General features: G+C 38.1%; 1 protein-coding gene and 1 long non-coding RNA gene across 4 annotated transcripts in view; one reads left to right on the top strand and one right to left on the bottom strand.

Moving 5' to 3' along the window:
* Positions 1-312, bottom strand: part of LOC110016063 (uncharacterized) — a 67,483-nt gene extending 67,171 nt beyond the window's left edge. For both annotated transcript variants that reach the window (XR_013659552.1, XR_013659551.1), the window contains exon 1: positions 36-312. This is a non-coding gene — a long non-coding RNA (uncharacterized LOC110016063). The remainder of the gene's footprint in view (positions 1-35) is intronic.
* Positions 313-2,810: 2,498 nt separating this feature from the next.
* Positions 2,811-19,246, top strand: tbx5a (T-box transcription factor 5a). Of its 2 annotated transcripts, none has more exons than XM_023960666.2 (9): positions 2,811-2,999; positions 6,387-6,559; positions 7,196-7,290; positions 8,372-8,491; positions 9,210-9,357; positions 13,383-13,535; positions 15,485-15,576; positions 16,654-16,886; positions 18,383-19,233. In XM_023960666.2, the coding sequence occupies exons 2-9, from the start codon at positions 6,416-6,418 to the stop codon at positions 18,973-18,975; spliced, it is 1,578 nt and encodes a 525-aa protein (XP_023816434.1). In that variant the 5' UTR covers positions 2,811-2,999; positions 6,387-6,415; the 3' UTR covers positions 18,976-19,233. The 2 variants fall into 2 exon arrangements, with proteins under 2 accessions (XP_023816434.1, XP_023816433.1); XM_023960665.2 differs by lacking the exon at positions 2,811-2,999 and adding an exon at positions 5,449-5,844 and having other exon boundaries at positions 18,383-19,246.
* The last annotated feature ends 332 nt before the right edge of the window (positions 19,247-19,578 follow it).

Below are 19,578 nucleotides of genomic sequence, written 5' to 3'. Positions count from 1 at the left end.
TAAAAGGTTGTTTGAAGTACTGAGTTTCAGGTTACCTTGAATTCTGTCACCTCCATGCTTTTTTCTAATTTTAATTCTTCTGCTGTTCAATGTTTGCTTGGAAACAGCTTTTCAGGCATACTACCTCCATCTGGTGGACAGGGTAACTGTAAGCCAGAATAAAGGTACTTAAGCATTTATGCTCTGTAAAAGTACAAAGGATCTCTGTGCAATGCATTTACCAAACAACTTAGAACTTGCAACAACCCTTCATCAAACGCTAACATGATCAATTCATTTGCACAGACGGAAACTTGTTTTTTTTTCTGACGCCTCATGTTGTAGTTGATACCAAGTGTTGATACCAGATTAGATTGTTATTAAGAATAGCAGGTGTCTTCTGGTTAAAACTCAATTTCAGATATGAAGATGCTCCAACCATCTATTAATTCTGTTTCATTTAACATTTCAAAATAAAACTGTCTGTTTTGCAACTTGTTTACTTGCTTCTTATGCCACAAAATGTTATCCTTCTGAATGACACTCTTAATATTTAACCTTCAATTAATAAAGTACTTGAGCATTTTTCATTTTTGTCTTTCTTAAAAAGTGCATTTCACATTGTTTTAATAAATCCTTCTGTCTTTCAAATAAATTTATGAGGTGTTACTTGAGGTCAGATTTGACAGGCTTCTTCAAACACTTTCGGAGAAGTTTACACAAAGATGAACCACTATTACGTCTCAAAATTTACTTTTTTTCTGACAAGTCAGGGTTGTGCATACGTTATGGACAGATTCAATCGTTTTTTTGGCATACCTGTTGTTCATAATGAGGCAAGGAAACACCAAGTTCATAATTTGTGGACTTGACAGAGTAAGAATTTATGCATTTTAGCATGTCAGAGTTGAAGGTACGTTGACCTTGCTGAGGTGAGGCATGATGGCCTACAGGCACTGAGGGGTCTGTGAATATGGCAGCAGTTGGAGAGGACCACACCGAGTGATTTCCAAACTCATTAGCCCAGCTTTGTAGGTGGCAGGACCCCGGAGTTTCTGCTGACTACAATGTCAGAGTTTCTGCCTGAACACAAATGTGTCCTTTAAAAAGCTTGCACGTTTCTCTCATCTGCGTGTACTTCCCAGCACATGGACACCTGCATGTGAACTCATCCCATGACCTGCAGGTTTGAGTCTACTGACATCTACAGCCAGGTCCAATGACACCACAGTGTATTTATACACAATTGATATTTCTTGTGCCCAGAGGATTTTTTAAAAGAATTCAAGTTTATCAGAACCTAACTAAACTTTATTAGCAGATTTAATGCACCAAAACTTTTTATTAAAAAATTATGTTATTACTTTTAAACCATGCTGCACATATTTTTATATACTTTTTTTTTTACAAAAAACCTTTTGCAAGAAACTATATTTAAGAAACAACATGCAATAATTTTAAACCCTATTTTTTTTCTTGTTCAAAATCTTTCCTTTTGAAACAAGGAATTGAAAATACAGTAAAATGTTGAAGAAACAAACTGAAAATTAATATGGTTTGATACGTCTCCTGTACGTATCCTTAGAACTCCAGTCACAATTTAAAACATTGAATAAAAACACATTTGCACGTGGAAGTGCATTTCACTTTTGGCAGTTGTAGTTTCTATATTAAGACACTAGAGGTCAGCAGAGTACACACTATGTGGAAAACACACCATCACCTTCGTTCTGTCCATTCTTGCCATCATGTCAGATGAACTGCATCCAGATGTGCTGGGATACTTTAGACTGTAATGACTTTATTCTACAATATTTCAAACTTTGGCCTCAAATGGGTCGACCACTTGTTTTTTTCTTGTAGATAAAAGCACTGGCGTTAACAGATTAAGCCAGAATGGACACCATCGCCTTTCCTCTTGTTTTAATTTTTCTCTTTAAAGTCATCAGTTACATTTTTTTGGAGTTTTCTAACATCTGAATACAGTCTGGGTTGGGTCCTTAGGGAAAAAAGCAGGACGATTCTGAATGCTGGAGGGTGGTGGAGAGGTAGGGGGTGGGGTGGTGGTGGGGGGGATCATGAAGGTGGAATGCGGGTTCCTGTGTGTGATGTGATTGTTAGCAGAAATGTGTCAGCCCCAAGCCCGACCACCACCGCCCCTGCAGCCCACAGCCCTCTTCTGGTCATAAAAGTAGTTCTCTCCGTGAATGTATGCCTCCGCGCAGCTGCGCACAGACGCACGTACAGCTACACATCCAGCCGCTGGGTTGCTATGGAGGCCCAGATACTTTATCTTTGCCTCTTTCGGCGGAACAAGGGTAAACTCATTCACGAAGTCGAGATTGGGGAGGAAGGTGGGGCTAGGACAAGACAACAAAATAGATTTGGGGCGGGTGGTAGACTGTGTGACCATGGAGGGTGAACCGGCTTGGATTAGAGTTTAAATTGAGAAACTGAAGAATGGTGGCGTAAATCGGGGAAATAACCCTCTACAGTCACTCTAAAACCCCAGAGTCCAGTTTAATACACGTTTTCAACCTCAGGTCTTTTTTAGGGAGCAGTTTCTGCACGTTATGGTTCTCATGAGAGTTAAACACAAATTGTAGTTGGGTGAGAGTCTTTTTTTCCGCTATGGACATTATTGGTGCCGCACAGTTGAAAGAAATGTATTTTATTTACATTAAAAACATTAAAGATAAAAAAAAAGTCACAAACATTTGATCAAATCTGTCGCCGTTTAAAGGCTCTGCATTTCTTCTTTTTAATCTCTTCGTCCTACCTCTCTCCTCCTGGCTGAGTTCCTATACCAGCTAAGCTGTGGATGGGTTTTTAGCCACAAACCTCACAGCTGGTCTTTGCTGCTGCGCATCTGTGCGCGCTTTCCTCCCCGAGCCAGCCACCCCGGCCACTCCGGCGGGCAGGTTAGCCACTCCAGCCCCCTTTCACCTGCCTATGATCTCCAGGTCAAACTGAACGCCTCAAAGAAGGATCAAAATCCGATCACAATCAACAGCCAGGAGGTAGGGGGCATGCAGAGAGCCTCTGAATGTTTGTGTGTTGTTGTTTTTTCTAATTCTGGACGTGTGCGTAAAGCGCTGAAGACGAGTGCTGATAGCTTCCTAAACGTTTTCCACACCATTTAAAGTTCTGACTTGGAGTTTTAGCCAAATGGATCTGTCACCTTGTCACTGGCTGATGCAAGAAGTTAAACGTTTCAGTTTGGAGCCACGTCATTTATTGTTAAGCCATTTAGATTTTAGTTTGTGTTTAATTTACAGAGGAGAGAAGTCGTGATCTGTGTGATCTATATTTAGATTTTTTTCAAGGATCGTCAGCCAGCTTGATGTTAAACATTTATTTACTTTTTGGATGTTTGAAAATAAGTTATGTTAGTTCGCACTGTTCTAGACTCATGGGGCGTGACTTGGAATATTGATTATTAATTATTTAAAGACCCCCGCCACCCCTCTGATCAAAGTGTTACTAATTGATCTAACATTTTTGACAGTTTCCATTTTGAAGTTCCATCAAAAATATATATGGTATCGCGTGCCGTTGGCTCGTTCCACGTCGTTTTTAAGATTAGTTTACACTAAAGGCCCATGTTTGTGACAAAACTAGAACAAAAACGTAAAGGCTATGTTTGTTTTTTTCTTTTTGAATTCAATTGGCAGAGGAAACATTTTTTCATGATTTGTTGTTACTTAGTTTGTTGAAAAATAACTTTTATTTTTTATATTTTGAACACGTGGAGTTGAGATTGTGCCTATAGGAAAAACGAGCTCTCAGTCTATTAGGAGCTTTTGATTTGCAGGTGTAATTCTAAGTTAAGGCACAACAATTATTTGTGTAGGTTCTTGTTATTTTGGAAGACAGTGTTTGAGCAAATTCGGTTAAAGTAGTCAAATTAAAATGGGGTTCTTTATAAAACGAGTTAATGTGAGTTTTCTTTTCTTTTACTTGTTGCTTTCTTTTTTTTTGTGTGTGTGTGCACCTAAATCATGTTTATTTTTTAAACTGCGTCAGCGTGTCTGATATACCTGAGGATCTTCAGGTAGTTCAACCAAATAAAATAAGGATTTACTGTAACCGCAAAGAGAATTGGTCAGGGTTCTATTTGTTTTCGTTTTTGTTTTTTCCTTCCAATATTCTCCACGTGGATCCTTTTCTTTTTATGACCCTGAGCTTGACCAGCGTCAAATTCAAACCATTCCTTTTTTGTCGTATTTATGTTAGTCAAGGCCTATAACTTATTTAACCTGTTGTATTAAGTATATGAGATTGTTTAATAGTTTCCAATGTAATTATTTCCTTCTTCAGTGCAGTGCTGTTCAGTAGGGGGCCGTTTTGACACTTTTATTCAACAAATAGTTACAATTTAGTCTTAGCTGATTTTCAATTGAAGGATCAAAATGTTGAATTAAAAAAACAGATCTTTGCACTGATAAAAAAAATCAAAACGTTTAACGCAATCTGCTCCTTATAGGTGTTTGTGCGCGCGCATTAATATAATCCATTGGAGGTGGGAACCCAACAGCACCAAAGTTTTTAAATTTGACCTAATTTCATTTTTTAAAAATCGTATCAAATTAAACTTTCTACGTTTTTTACATTCTTAAAACGTTTGCTAATTATTTACAAAACATTGTTGTTTTATTCCTTAGATTGCTTTTCAGCAAAGCTGCACAAGACAGAAAAAAACAGGCCGCGTGCCTGTGCGCGCACACCTTTAGATTGAAGTGAGCATTTTGTGCTGAAACGTTTGTGTTATCAGATTGAAATGTTGCGCCTTCATCAGGGAAAGTAAGTTGTGTTTTTGGGAGGAGCATCTAAGGTGTAAATTGTTAAAGTCCATCCTTTTAAAGTAGAAGACTGCTTGTAACTCTGGATACCATTAAAAATGTTCTCGCGAGGGGATGAACTAATTTCACAACCAGATTTTTACAGTAGAAAATGTAACAACAGCTTTGGATTTGAACACAGCTTTTTTTTTCAAAGTTTTTTTTAAAAACTTCTGTCCAGTATTTTTATTTAATGTTTAACTGTACTGCATTGCAGAATTCTTTTGTATGACGCGTTCCAAAACTTGTATTCAGAAAACATTATTTATTCATCAAAGAACCAGAATTGTTTTTAATGCATGACGTTTTTTCTTTATCTTTCACAAAAACAGTTTTCTGACCAAAAAAAATTAAACACTTGAAAATTGCGTTTGACGTGTTATCTGAAGGATGTGAATTTAAAACGTCGTCTGTGCGTAATGGCACACGGGATTGTAAATTTCGCTGGATTAGAGTCTGGGATTACGGAAAGGTTTAGAGTGGATGCATAAGAAGACCTGGGGTGGGGACCTGGAAAGAATCATAGTTCAGGATACAAACCAATGCTGTTGCTGCGCTCTGGCAACCCCTCCAGTTTCCCCCCTCCCGAACCTCCTCCTCCTCCTCCTTCATCGCCTCTCACCATCTCGGACTCAGTTTCCGCTTCGCACAGTTTGGTCACTGATGAGCAGTGAAGAGCTGGAGAGCGAGCGCGCAGGAAAGAGAGGGAGCTGACCAAACAGAGAGGAGGGGAGAAGGAGGTGTTGGACCGGCTCCACTGGGACTTTACTTCAACCTGGTGCTAAATGCTATCGCCAGGCTCACAAAACAGGACTCCTTGTGGTAAAATGCTCAATAAGTCGGCGAGCAGTGCCTCGTAGCTGTCACTGAGGACCCAGTGCTTGGAAGGCAAAAACTGAGAGACACAATCGGGAAGCGAGGATTGATGGGGAGTCTGAAAAAAACGCCCGGATTATCTGATTTCATCTTTTGAGCGGAAAACTGTGGTTCTCTGCTCATTATTTCGACGTGATTTTGTTTTTAGGTAAGATGATGAGTCGCCGAGCAGATGCTAAACGCGTGTAGCCTCTCGCAGCGGTTCGCGTTGTGCTGCAGAGGTTTTTCAGTCTGAGTTCGAAAGACCGTTTTCAAACGACATCGATGCTATTGATTTGACAGGATTTCCCATTTGAAAAAATCCCTGAACGCATTTCCTCTACACTTGGGGGGAGGAGGGGGCTCATGGACAGGAAACTATCCTTTGATCGGGGGTGAGGGGGGTCTCGGGCCTGCTTTTGATTGCAGCTTGATCTGTAAATATGACAATAGAATATGCATTTTTAAACATTTTAACTTCTTGACAGCAATAGGATTGCAGCAATGAAAACACCACGGTAGAATTTCACGATGTGTTCTTTTTTACTGTATATTTGTGATTTAAATTGACCCTTTTTCATGAATGAGCATGCATCTAACTTACTGCAAGTTCCTTTGAGGGGAAATGCCAAACTGATTCCGTTAATCTCATATTCTTCATCTATTTACGTCCTCGATGGGCTACCTGACATCTGTGTTTTGGTCTTCCAGCTGGGTCTGAGATTTTCCGAGCTCCGATCATGGCAGACCAAGAGGAGACTTTTGTCCTCCAAAACTCCCCAGGAAGTTCTGATACGAGGGAAATACAGAGCGATAATAAACCAGAAAAACAGAACGGGACGTCCAGTAAATCCCCATCCTCACAGACAACCTACATTCAGCAGGTTGGTAAACGTCTGCGCGCCTCGGTCGGTCCGGCGCGCGCTGCAGGCCTCTTGTTGGACATAGAAGGAGAACATTTGGATATATAAACGTATTTTGCTGAAATCAGCAATTATGGCTTAAATAAAGAGCATATAATTGGTAAATTCAAACTTTATTGTTTTATTTTTTGTTGTTGTTTCAGTTATAGTAATAAAAGGAAAAAAGACGCATGAAAACATGAAATATCAGCTTCATGTCACGTGTAGTCAAATATTTGAAATGTCCAACAGGTTTAGGACTAAAGTGGATAAAATACTATAATTGAGTCAAACGCTTGTGTTTCATTTGACTACTGAAGTAAAATAAAAATTATATATATATATATATATATATATATATATATATATATATATATATATATATATATATATATATATATATATATATATATATATATATATATATATATATATATATATATATATATATATATATATATATTATTTTACTTCTCCTTTACTTAAGTAGTAACTTCAAAAAGTCTATCAAACATCTGAACTACACTTTCAAATCATAAGATGGAGTGTATCAAAGTACGGGGCTTAGTTTTAGTTATTGCTTGTATTTTATTAAGAATTACTCTTATATTTTTTAAGGGAATGGAAGGAATTAAAGTGTACTTGCACGAGAGGGAGCTGTGGATGAAGTTTCATGAAGTGGGCACGGAAATGATCATTACCAAAGCAGGCCGGTAAGAGCAACCATGGTTTTTTCCAGCATTGCAAAGTCGGAAAAATGTGATTATACAAATGGTTTATTTTAATGACTATATGGTATGCATGCATTTTTTCTTATCATTTCCTTGTGTATGTGTGCGTGCAAGAGGAGAGGCTGTGGAGTTTTTACATTTTAAGAAAAGGGGACAAAAGAAGAACAGCATGTGATGCGCACCTTCGGCTCTGCGCAAAACCTCCATTTGAGTCTGAGTGGATTAGCTGGTAAAGGCATTATAAACAAAACAGAACACACAAAGAACGGGCTTAAGCCTCATGGAGTCTCGTGGAGCTTCCCCAAAGGAAAAAAAAACATATTTTTGGAGCAAATGTTTATGCATTTGCGCTGTTTCTCTTTTATGTGCTTTCGGTGAGTTCGTGCGTAATTGCGCGCAAACGTTTCTCCCGGTCGTGCGCTTGCGCTGCAGCATGTTGCGCAGAGCGTGTGAGTGTGTATCGCTGTCCTACTCACAATTGCCCCCAGACTGTAATCCAGTCAGAGCAGCTCAGGCGGAGTGTGAACATGCATAAATGCATGATGACTGCCGGAGTATCATCGTGGCAAATGGTCCGTGTTTTACACGTAAATGATTAAAACATTTGGACCCTCTCTCTACTCAGGTTTTTAATTTTTTTTTTTCATTTGTATAGCGGCATTTACTGAATTTAGGTCACCATTGAGCTTCACAAACCAAAACTTGGCAAGGGCCATATAAAAGCAAAAACGGTTCACTAGGCCTCTCATACGCAACGCTTTGCCCTAAAAATAACAGTTTCCGGTTCAACCCGAATAAATCTATGCCGTTGGTCTCGTGTCACGTGGCGTGTGTGGTAGCGTGGTGTGCTCTGTTTTTAGCTTTACGCACAATATTTGTAGAGATTAGGAGTCCATTAAAGTCCTTCAAAAGCTTAACAAATGTTGGAAATTTGCCACATTTCCAACATTTGTTCACCTCACCCACACTTGTGGGTGAGGTGTTTGTGTGTGCGCGCCTGGGCGTGTATGTGTGTTTGGAGCCCAAGCCGCTTGACACAAATCTTTTTCCCTCTTTTTTTTAGGAGAATGTTCCCCAGCTTCAAAGTCAAGGTGACTGGCCTGAATCCCAAAACTAAATATATTCTTCTTATGGATGTTGTTCCTGCGGACGATCATCGATACAAATTCGCTGATAATAAATGGTAAAAAAAAATCTCATTATTGCCATTATCAATCTACAACTTTTTCTCCCAAACATCTTCTCTTTTTTCTGGTTCCGATGGAAACATTTATTTATTTGACAAACAATTTTATTTTCTCCAGAATGATGAAACTTGAAAAATGCCAAAAAGAAACGTTACTCACAGCAGGGAAACGATCTTTTCGGCCCTCTATGACTTTTTCCCACAGCTTTCCAGCCCCAAAATGTGCACGGAAAAAAGCAGATGTTTTCTTTCTAGTATACATCTAATGTCTTATCAATATGGAGTTGGATGGCAATTGTTCTTTTGGGTCAGTGCGTCCAAAAAGTGACACTCAGAAAGGATAATTACGGGGCAAAAGTGCACCTTACGACGCGCACAAAGCGCATGCATGAACCACTTTTTTAATCAGTCTAAAATGAAAATTCTAAGCGACAACATTGGCTTTAAGCTCATACAATTTGAACCAATGGAGCACATTTTTCAAAAATATATTTATCACTCAGAATATTATTTCTATGTTATAAATGCATTTCCGTTTTAATTTGAAAGTTTTAAAGTTTAACTAAATTGAGTTTCTCTGCGCTTTGATGTCCTCAATGCGAAATTTAAATTTGAAAAAATCATTATAAATGTTGCAATTTCAATGCTTTGGGGGATTGCATATTTGTTTTTATTTTTACAGTGTGTGTTTGTATTTTTTTTTTTTTTGGTGCAGGTCTGTGACCGGGAAGGCAGAGCCCGCCATGCCCGGGAGGCTCTACGTTCACCCGGATTCTCCCGCCACGGGGGCGCATTGGATGAGGCAGCTCGTTTCCTTCCAGAAGCTGAAACTGACCAACAACCATCTGGACCCGTTCGGACACGTAGGTGCCTGGTCATAAGTGCTATTAGCTCATGCCAGTGCTTGTGAATGCAGCGGGAACTGCAGGGCTGTACCTGATGTAAAAATCACGTTGGTCTTGATGTGGTCGCGCAGTGCGAGACTGTTTTCATAGCGGATGCTTATGACGTAAACGCTCAAAATTATTGTTATTTCCGAGCTAAGAAATAAGGCTTTATGTCCCCCTGTTTTAATATTGGGCGTTTGTCTAAAAACCTTTCAAAAGTTACCAATTCGTTTTATTATATATAAATCATAATGTTTATGTATTGTTTAATCTCAGTTTAATTATTCTTTTTTCAATTTCTAGTATCACTTAAGTATTATATGGGTTTCATGTAGAGGACTGAACTTTATCAGTCAAAGAATTTAATTTAAAAAGTAGTCAGTTTTATGCAGACTATTACAAAATATTTCATTTCGATTTCATCTTAGTAAACTTCAGTCAACATATTTATTAGTATTAAGTTTAATCAACCTTCGTGTTGTTTTTATTCTTAGTTATTTAAAAAGAGTAGACATTCCAATTAAATTTTAAAGCAGATATTGAGAAAGATTTTCTGAAAAAACAAACAAAAACAAAATACAGATTATTTGTCCATGTTGTAGATTAAATTAACTTCATGGATGCACTTCAGTAATTTGTCTTTTTCTGTCAATAACACCAAAACATTAAACATATAAAGCTGTTGAGTATTTTGGATTGCATTTGACTTTGTTTTGTTTAAACATAAAATTTTTAAAATTTGACCTAATTGTTGCAAAAATACATGCCTGACAAATCTTTGCCACATTTAACAGTTTAAGTTTATTTCAAGCGTTAATTATATATTAATCAGATCTTGCAGGTAACATTGCAGGTAATAAAATCTTAAACCCTCACCTTCATTCTTTCATTTATTCAAGAGTGTGGTGCTTATGTCCTTAGCTGTAACTCCTCATTTTTCTGCACTTACCATGTCTGTCCAGGTTTTTCTAATTCACGTGTATCTAAAACAGCGCACGCAAACATCACTTACTTCATCAACAATCAGTCCTGCTGGCAGCAGGATTTAATTAAAAAAAAGCCTGTCCAAACTGAAACCCAATTAAGATGTCTTGTTATACAAAATGGTCAGATAGTTTGTTTTCCAAAGTCTGAGCCATTAAAGAGGAAAACAATTACAAGTTTGCTAAATGATACATCAACTGCATGTACTTTTATGGTGGAACACAATGCACAGGGTAATTAAAACCACTAAACTGCTCAAACCTGAGGGGAAAAGGGAGAAAAAATGTCATCTTTAGACAACTGCTTAAGATTTAAAGCACAATTGTGAATTTAGAAAAAACACTTCACTTTTTCCAGATCAGCAATTAATGTTAGAGCTATAAGCCACATTTTCTTCCTCCAAAAAACCACAACAGTTAATGATTGACAGCAAGTTTAAACTGGGACTGCTTTTAGCCATTCAGCAAAGTAAAAACACTTATTTCCAGACAAACCGCTATTAATCCACTAGGTACCTGTGCACCTTTGCCAAAGCCCAGCTGGTTAAATGAAACTCTAACTCGTTGCAGTGGTTGCTGGCTCAAACCCCTTCATGCAGAGGGGGGGCGCCTTCATGGGAGTGCTAAATGAAATGTTGATAGTTGGTCAGAAATGCACACTCCATCAACTTGTTGTTCCAGCTGGTTAAAATAACTCTTAGATGCATTGTAATTAGTGGTAGGGAAACAAAACATATTGCTAGAATTGCCCAGTCTTAGAATGTACTTAAATATAGATCAAAAGAAATGAGATTATGGAGCAAGTGGAAGTTTTAGTCTAAAAGAACATCTTAAATTTGTGTTAAGTAAGAAAATGGTTAACAAGAACGTTATGTTTTCTAGATTAACAAAAACTGTCATCATAATTTAGCAAGAAAGATGTGAAACACAATAGACAAAGAATGTAAAATGAATAATATGACCAGTTATTGTATATTTGCTGATGATTTAGCATTTTAGGTCAAGATTTGCCATTGATTCAACTTTGATTTAGAACCAACATTGTAAAAAAAATAAAAAATAAAAATAAAACGATAAAAGAGCCAAAACATTACCAGACTTCTTAAGGTGGATTTTTATTTGACCCACTAGGAGAATTATTTTATGACAATTTAATATTGTAAAAAATTTTCCGGATTAACTGTAAGACATTTTTGTATATTTTAACGTTGCAAACAAACTGATGGATGTTCAGGTTTTTGCTTTTTATTTTGGTACACATCTATGTGCTACTATCACAATCTCAAGAAACAGAATATTTTCAGCTTTACTTAAGTAAATTGCAGCTAAAGTACATCAGTTCAACTGTCTGAAATGCTTCTAAGTGGTTGTTTTAGCCCAAAGTTTCATTGAAGCTGCACTTTCAGCTTTGATCTCCAGTCCAGCTCTCAGAATACCTGCAGTGTTATTCCTCTTTCTACTCTCCGAGTCATCACTTTGCTTTTGCGCTTGTCTTTCCTCAAGAAAAACACATTTTGTTTTTTTCTTTAGGCCAGAAATGAGGAGTGTGAGAATTTTACTGTTTATATTTGAATGGCAGTGTGCAATGAGCAGTAGATGATGGTGTACAAAGTCTGCTAATCCTGAGGCTTGAAGAAACTCTCTGATGTGGCGGTACTTGAAAGCAGAGTTCAGCAGCCCAAGACCCAAAGTGATCCCTCACTATCATTAAACAGTATCATCCAGGGGCTGGTGGTTGGTGGGGGGGAGGGGGGATTGGGCTAGAGATACAGCAATGTGCGCTAGAGTCCCACTGGGTGGTCCTCAGCTACACCCCTGCCACCATCGTCCCACATCCTACGCACATGCTGGACTTTGGGAACATGCATATACTATTTTAAATAGACCTGTGTCCCTATTGTTGACAGTTTCAACTTAATTTGTTGGGTGCTAAATTGGTTTTGTGTTATTTAAAAAATGCAACACTGCCTTTAGAATCAGGGGGTGACATCCAAATTCATTTATTTGATGGGTTCTGCACAGGTTTAGTAAACACTACTAAATAGTTTTGATCTAGTGGGATGGCAGAAGGCTGCATGCAGCACATAGTCTCAACCATATGCATGAAACGAAAGCAAGTTCAATTGTGAGCTTTAATTAGATGAGTTTGGTCAGAGTAGGCATCTGAGGTGTATTTGGATCTCAGGAAATGTTTTGAAAGGGCTGCCCTATAGTATTTCCACACACGTAAAACAGAACAGTTTAATCCTTTGTCTTTTCTGGTGCTGGCAGTAAGACAGATGTAAATACAATACAAAAAAAATTATATAGAAATTATTTTATCATTAGATAAGCAGAGAAGTTCACTTCAAATGCAGGTTTGCTGGATAAAAGCAACAACTTGTTTTGTTTTCAATCTTAAAATATTGGAAATTACATTGGGGTTGAAATGCATCAGGTTTCCTCAAGGCTAATGGCAGCAACTCTCTGATCTGTCTAAATAGTTAAAGTTGTGATTTAAGGTTCTCAAATGAGAAGTTCAAAGTTCATACTGCTGGTTGTATGAGCACCAATCATGTACATGAAGAGTACCAAATCATCTACTGTAAAGTTTCCATGTCAAAATGCTGCAATATCATGCAGGCAAAATTGAAAAACTTTTTTCATTTTATTTTATTTTATTTTGGGCTATTTTTTCTTTATAGAAAAAGTAATCTGTTTAATAAGAAATATAATACAATAATATCCTTAAAGAACTTACTTTGCAAGTAGATGAAATTCCCATAAACGAAAAAAAAAAATGATTCATATTTGTATCTTGTTTAGATTTATTTATTTATTTATTTATTTATTTATTTATTTATTTATTTATTTATTTATTTATTTATTTATTTATTTTTATTTATTTATCTATATGTCTACAGCGCGCTCTGTTTTAGTGTTTTCCTGTCGTTTCCCGGGATTGCAGTCCTCCAGATGTCCCTGCATCCTGTAGGCCTGGTCTCATGCAGACCTAACAGCACCTTCTGTTTTCTGCAGATCATCCTGAACTCGATGCACAAATATCAGCCGAGGATTCACATCGTGAAGGCGGATGAGAATAACGGCTTTGGTTCCAAAAACACGGCCTTCTGCACTCACGTATTCCCGGAGACGGCCTTCATTGCGGTCACATCCTATCAGAACCACAAGGTAACATTTTTTTAATAGTTTTTTTAGACCTTTAAAAAGCGTAGAGAATTTTGGGCCCCTTCTTGCGCAAATCCAGAAATCGGAGAGCGCGGCGACCAGCGCGAGTTTAAGTTCCGCTCCTGTCGGCTGAGAATCGCTGATTGAGTCGCTGAAAGATGAGAGAAAAACCTCAGATACCCCACGAGACGATGTCTGACCTCGAGTGACTTTCTCCAAGTTGCATCTCTTTGTAGACGATCTGCAGATAATCCCCTCATGACTTTCTCCTGATCACACAGCGCATTTAAAAATAAATATTTCTAACAGTTAGAAACTTTCTAAAAGTTTATTTTTACATTCTAAACATATTTTTTTCTTATAATGGAAATTTTTATCTCCACAGTTTAGTTACATTTGAAAAATAATTTAAAAAAAAACAGTTTTTCCTAATAACTTCAAAGAATTTGGTCTATTTGACTGTTCCCAGTCTATACCATGCTTTTGTTTTAATTCCTGAGCAGTTTATACAATTATTTGAACAGCATTGCATCAGAGTTAAATAAACAGCCTCCTTGTTTAAGTCATTTACTTTGACTAAAGTTCTCCTGGAAAGGAAAAAAATGTTAGGAAAACAAAAAAATGTGTAAACAGGGTCTGCTAAACATCACGGAGGAACATAAGTCTACATGTTTCTAGTTTGGGGAATAATGGAGAAAAGGGGCGAACGCTCATAATGTCCCAGCAGCCAATCCCAGGTCTCCTGCACCTCTGAGAGCAGGAAGCACAAATGACCAGTGTTCTGTAGAAACCATTCATTATTTTCAAGCATGTTATTGGGGGCTTGAGATCGTAACCCGGGGCTAATTATTTCGGCTTTCCAGACCTGAAGAAAAACAACCAGTTCAGATTTCTAGGCCCTTTTTCTTTCTTGCTTTTTTTTTTTTTTTTTTGCCACAACTGTCTAATCAAACATCTGCCAGAGCAATATTGGCTGCAGTGCACATGTCCAATTCACCTGCTGATGAAAAGGGTCCAATTACCAAGTTTTTACCTTTTCCTGCACAACTGCATTGAAATTTATAAAGGTTTTTTTTCCAATAATTGAAGTATCTGTAGCTTAATTTTCTTTTAGCTGCAAAGGTTATTTTTTTTAATTGTCTGGATGTTTAGATGTTTTAATGAACAACGTTACTTTGTCTTGTAAAACTAAACTCTTTAAAGTTAAAAATGTCACCCATTTGTATATTTAAACACAATTTCACCCAAGTTTCCATTCTGGGCTGTCATTAGTCCCACCCTCCCTTAGGCCCAGTCACCACAAGAATTCGCACGAGTTTTGTAAAATATCGCACGCTCTTTCTGTTTCTGCTTCTCACACTCGACTGTCTCGCTTCAACCTTTAAGGGACATTCATTAAGTTTTGAAGGACAAAACAAACTCCAGATTATTTACCTCAAAAGTTTGAAAGCCTCTAAACATTCTATAAATGATCTTCCAGCCGGCATGAATTAACAAAAAGCTGCCAAAATGTCACATAATAGATTTTACAATGTTTGGTGTGGGTGTCAGCCAGGGTGCATACAAACCTCCAGTGTTGTCAGAAAACTGAAAGCACACAAGGGGTGCCAAGTCATTACCTGCCAGAAACCACTGCTCATGATGTGTGTGTGTGGGGGGGGGGGGGGGGGTATCCCTGGACTGCTTTTGACCTCTTAGGGGGATTAACTTCTTATTTTGTGGTTTTTCTTCTCATAAATTTGTAAAAGTTGGAGTGTGATTTGCCCTTTCTATACATGCAATGCATGCGCAAAGCTACATTATAAACTATCAAGCAAAAGGACTGGATGAAAAAGGGACTCAACTTTGAAATGCCCAAAATTTAAAAAACAATGTTTCATTTAAAGAAAAAATTAGAACCCATAACATTTCAGCGTGTGTGGCATTAACAGAAAGCTTGTTTGATGTTCTAGATCACCCAGCTGAAGATTGAGAACAACCCCTTCGCAAAAGGCTTCAGAGGAAGTGATGATATGGAATTGCACCGGATGTCCAGAATGCAAAGGTAGCTCTCCATACATCTTTTTCTCATAATCTTTAATTGATCTAATCTATGGAAACAATTGCACACATCGAGTGATGTCAAACGAGTAGATAAATGTCACTTCAGTTCAGCAGGAATTTACGACATCCTGGTCACGGAGTCACTTAACAAGCCCCACTTTAATCCTTCAATCATTCAAACGCAAGCCAGTCAGGAGTGCTACTTTCAGTGAGTGTTATATGCAGTGATGTAAGTGTAGCTCTTGAACGTCCGCCAGTTTTTGTGATGAAGACTTTTATAGCTGGCAGAGCCTCTGAAACATGACTGTGACATCTCTCTTCCACTCAGCTTTTTCGATATTCTAACTGCTGTGTCTGCTGGATGCTTGTGCATGTGTGTATGTGTGGGCGGCGTAGAAATGCTTCAAGATATCGCTTGGTCAGGCAGCCAAAGCAGTTTACGAGGCCACTTTGCTCTCTGTTATTCAGTCCAGATAAGGGAGGGAGTGCATTAGAAAAACATATTTTCAAAGCAGAAAATCTGGATTTAAAAAACCCATTACACCCTGACAGCCCAGGCTTCCAAATAAAAAAATTCCAGATCAGATCAAGCGCTCTATAAAAATTCTAAATCCCTACTGTAATCTTTCATCTCTGCCACAGAATACTTTTTTTTTGTTGTGATTTACGTTGCAGTGAAAAATCCCAGAACACTTTTAGGGTTTTACTACATTTTCAGTTTTACAAAGTTCAGATACTTTAAGTCGGAGTGAGTCCGAAAATCAAGCAATGACCTGAGTAAAATGCATTTCAGATTTGAGAACTTGCAATTATAAAAAAAAAAAAAAAAATAGGGCGGAGTCCAAACCACACTATCCTTTTTACATGAATTTTCCCAGTCTTGCGTGGTTCAGTAAGCATGTCTGCTCCTGGTTACAACTTCTAAGAGCTTGTTGCTAAGCCAAGTCACTTTCGGAACTACTCTTATAAATCAAGGAATCAACAGGTTGATATTTCATAAAAATAGAAAAGAGCACCCTCTCATTAATTTCATAATAGTTTTTTACAGAATGTCCTGTGTTGATATGTATGCTCACAGCACAAAGGAGTATCCTGTGGTACCTCGCAGCACCGTGAGACAAAGGGTCGGCTCCAGCCAGAGTCCATTTAGCGGGGACATCCAGGGCATGGCCACACCCGGCACCCTGAGCTCCCAGTACTCCCACTCTGAGAATGGGGTCACAAGCACCTCACAGGACATGCTGCCTCAGTCGGGCTCCTACCCTTTGCCACATGAACACAGTCAAGAGTACCACTGCATCAAAAGAAAAGGTAAGGTCCTCCACAGCCACACATGGCCTCTTAAAGATTTGTTTAAATGTGATCAACACTTATGAAGAATGCAAATTAAAGCAGTGAAGTGTTGGGCTACTGAAACAGCAGTAGCCCAACACTTAAAATTAATACTTTTATAAAACACAGGTTGAAAATCACATGAAGATAAGACATTTGTTTTTTGTCATGTGAATCTTGTGTTTTGTGCCAGCAAGTTTAAGTCTTCTAAATGATGCTCAGTAGAAATATGTCAGACATTAACATTCATATATAGATAGTAAAATATGTGAAGAACCACTCTGCCTGTTGTCAGCCAAGGGCGTTATCCACATGAACACAATACTAAAAAGTGAACAAGAGTGAGTCTTTGCTTTTCATTTGTCAGAAAAAAACTAGATTTGTTTAGAAACCTAGAATTCTACACTGAATGGGTATGAAAAACATCAGACGTGCCACAGATTTACAACCAAGCCTTAGTTGTTCAAAGGACTAAAAATAAAACGCAAAAAGTACCACATCCATTGAGGCACATATTTTGTATTTAACAGGGGCCAAGATAATGCAGCCCACAGAAATTGAACTGCTAATCAGAGAAGGTGAAATTTTTTAAACTATTTTAAATGATTCAAGTGCGCATGTGGCTCTGCCATAATGAGACAGGCTGTTTAAATTCAAATACTTAATCTCCTTGAGCTCTAGTTAAGTCCTTTAAACCACTAGAGCTACAATTGTATTACTTGGCCTTTAGAATGAGTCTGCAAAACATCAGACCAGTTAAAATTATAAGTTAAGAACCCTTTAACTGTCATTTTTGCCACTTGCAGGTGAGGCACAAAGCAGCCTCCTAAGTGTTTTAGTGATTATTGAATTCAATTTAGTTTATTTACAAAGCACCAGTTTACAACAAAGGCTGACTTAAAAAAAGCCAAAAAACATCAGAGGTTATTTAGTTATATTTGAAATCATCTAATTTATTTGGTATAATTCCAATAAGGCCAAATCATCTTTATTGTATAATAAAAGGCAGTCCACTGATATTCTTGACTTTGACGTCAATTAACTGAATCCGGCATGTCCAGCAATCATAAATGGTTATACAATTAGTATTAAAGTATTCATAGAGGCACGTAGTTGCTCATTACTGCTTTAGACCAATCTAAAGGCAGTTACTGTGGCCTAAATGAGAAATATTGAAAAAATGAAAGTCTCTCAACAGAAAGAGGTGCATTCATGTGTATTTAAACAAACCAAACCAAAAGTTAAAAAAAACCTAGAACAAAACCCTGATATAAAATTTTAAATAGTCTTGGGGAGCAATGGCTATTTTAGTTTGCAGCTGCAAGATGTTTTAGTTTATGAAATGACAGAAATTCTTTGAATAAGATAAATGTTATTTGTAAATATCTTTATTTTTCTGCATAAAACCTGCTTTATAGTGTCACTGACACATTACACTCAAATGGCATTGCTAACTTGTGTAACTCTTCCTGCAGTGGAGGATGACTGTCACTCAGGTGAGCACAGCTATAAGAAAGCCTTTTTGGAAAGTTCTTCCAGCGAGGATGACCATTACTACAGGCCTGTCGGCTACACCCAAAGCCTCAGTCTTGCCAGTGGGCCCTACCGCAGTGAATCCAGCCAGCGCCAGGCCTGTATGTATGCCAGTGCTTCACAAGGCACTGAACCCGTTCCCAGTTTGGAGGATATCAGCTGCAACACTTGGGCCAGCGTGTCTCCATATGGCAGTTGTTCTGTTACGACCATGCAGCCGATGGAAAGGCTGCCATACCAGCACTTCTCCGCTCATTTCACCTCAGGGTCTCTGGTTTCCAGACTAGGAGGAGTGGGAGGCCACACCTCCCCGCAGCTCGGCGATGGGCACCATGCAGCTATGTACCAGGGCTCCATGACCCACCAAACTCTTGGCCGTCAGTGTAGTCCTGTGACTGGGATCCAGACGCCGACAACTGGCCTGCAAGGAAACGAGTACCTTTACACACATGGCATATCACGCACACTATCACCACATCAGTACCATTCTGTACACAGTGTCAGCATCATGCCAGAGTGGAGTGAGAACAGTTAAATCTTCTTTTGTGTCACTTCTGGAAAATGTAAATAGGGAGAACACAAGAAGGACCAAAACAAGCTGGGTATAGGTGCATTTATATTCATATTTATGGTTTAAGAACATGTTGCCAATTACCTTAAAACAACAAGTGTTCATTTATAACAATGGTTATTCATAGATTGACTTGAAAAGGAGGCACCTCATCCATTAAAGAGTTATGGCAGCATCTCCACCAAACAGAGGAGATCAGAAAGAGACTCCTTCCAATGATTGGCTAGAATTCTCCGTGTTGACTATGTTGTTGTTTTCATTGGAGAGATGTCGTGAGCAGTGAACACATTTTTAGTTTTTTCATTAAGTTTAAAACCTTTGCTTCATGTTCAAGTCTGGAATTTGAGGAAAGGAGTATGTTTGTCTTCTGTCACGTAACAAGTCCTAGGTCTCATATTCTTTTTATGTTTTGTAGTTTATTTGCCTTATGAAAGTAGAAGAAGTTCAGAAAGAAAGGGTAAAAGAAGAAGCAGATGTGCTCTTTTGTGGTTTTTGGTGACCGTGCTTGCTTTCAAACCCTCCCAGAAAAGGGACTTCATTCCTTCCTTTTTTTAAGTTGCTCTTTTT

The sequence above is a fragment of the Oryzias latipes genome, chromosome 12, assembly GCF_053564925.1.
Source record: "Oryzias latipes strain Hd-rR chromosome 12, Olatipes_Hd-rR_3.1".
NCBI classification, from domain to species: Eukaryota; Metazoa; Chordata; class Actinopteri; order Beloniformes; family Adrianichthyidae; genus Oryzias; species Oryzias latipes.
This window is presented reverse-complemented; position numbering and strand designations above follow the sequence as displayed.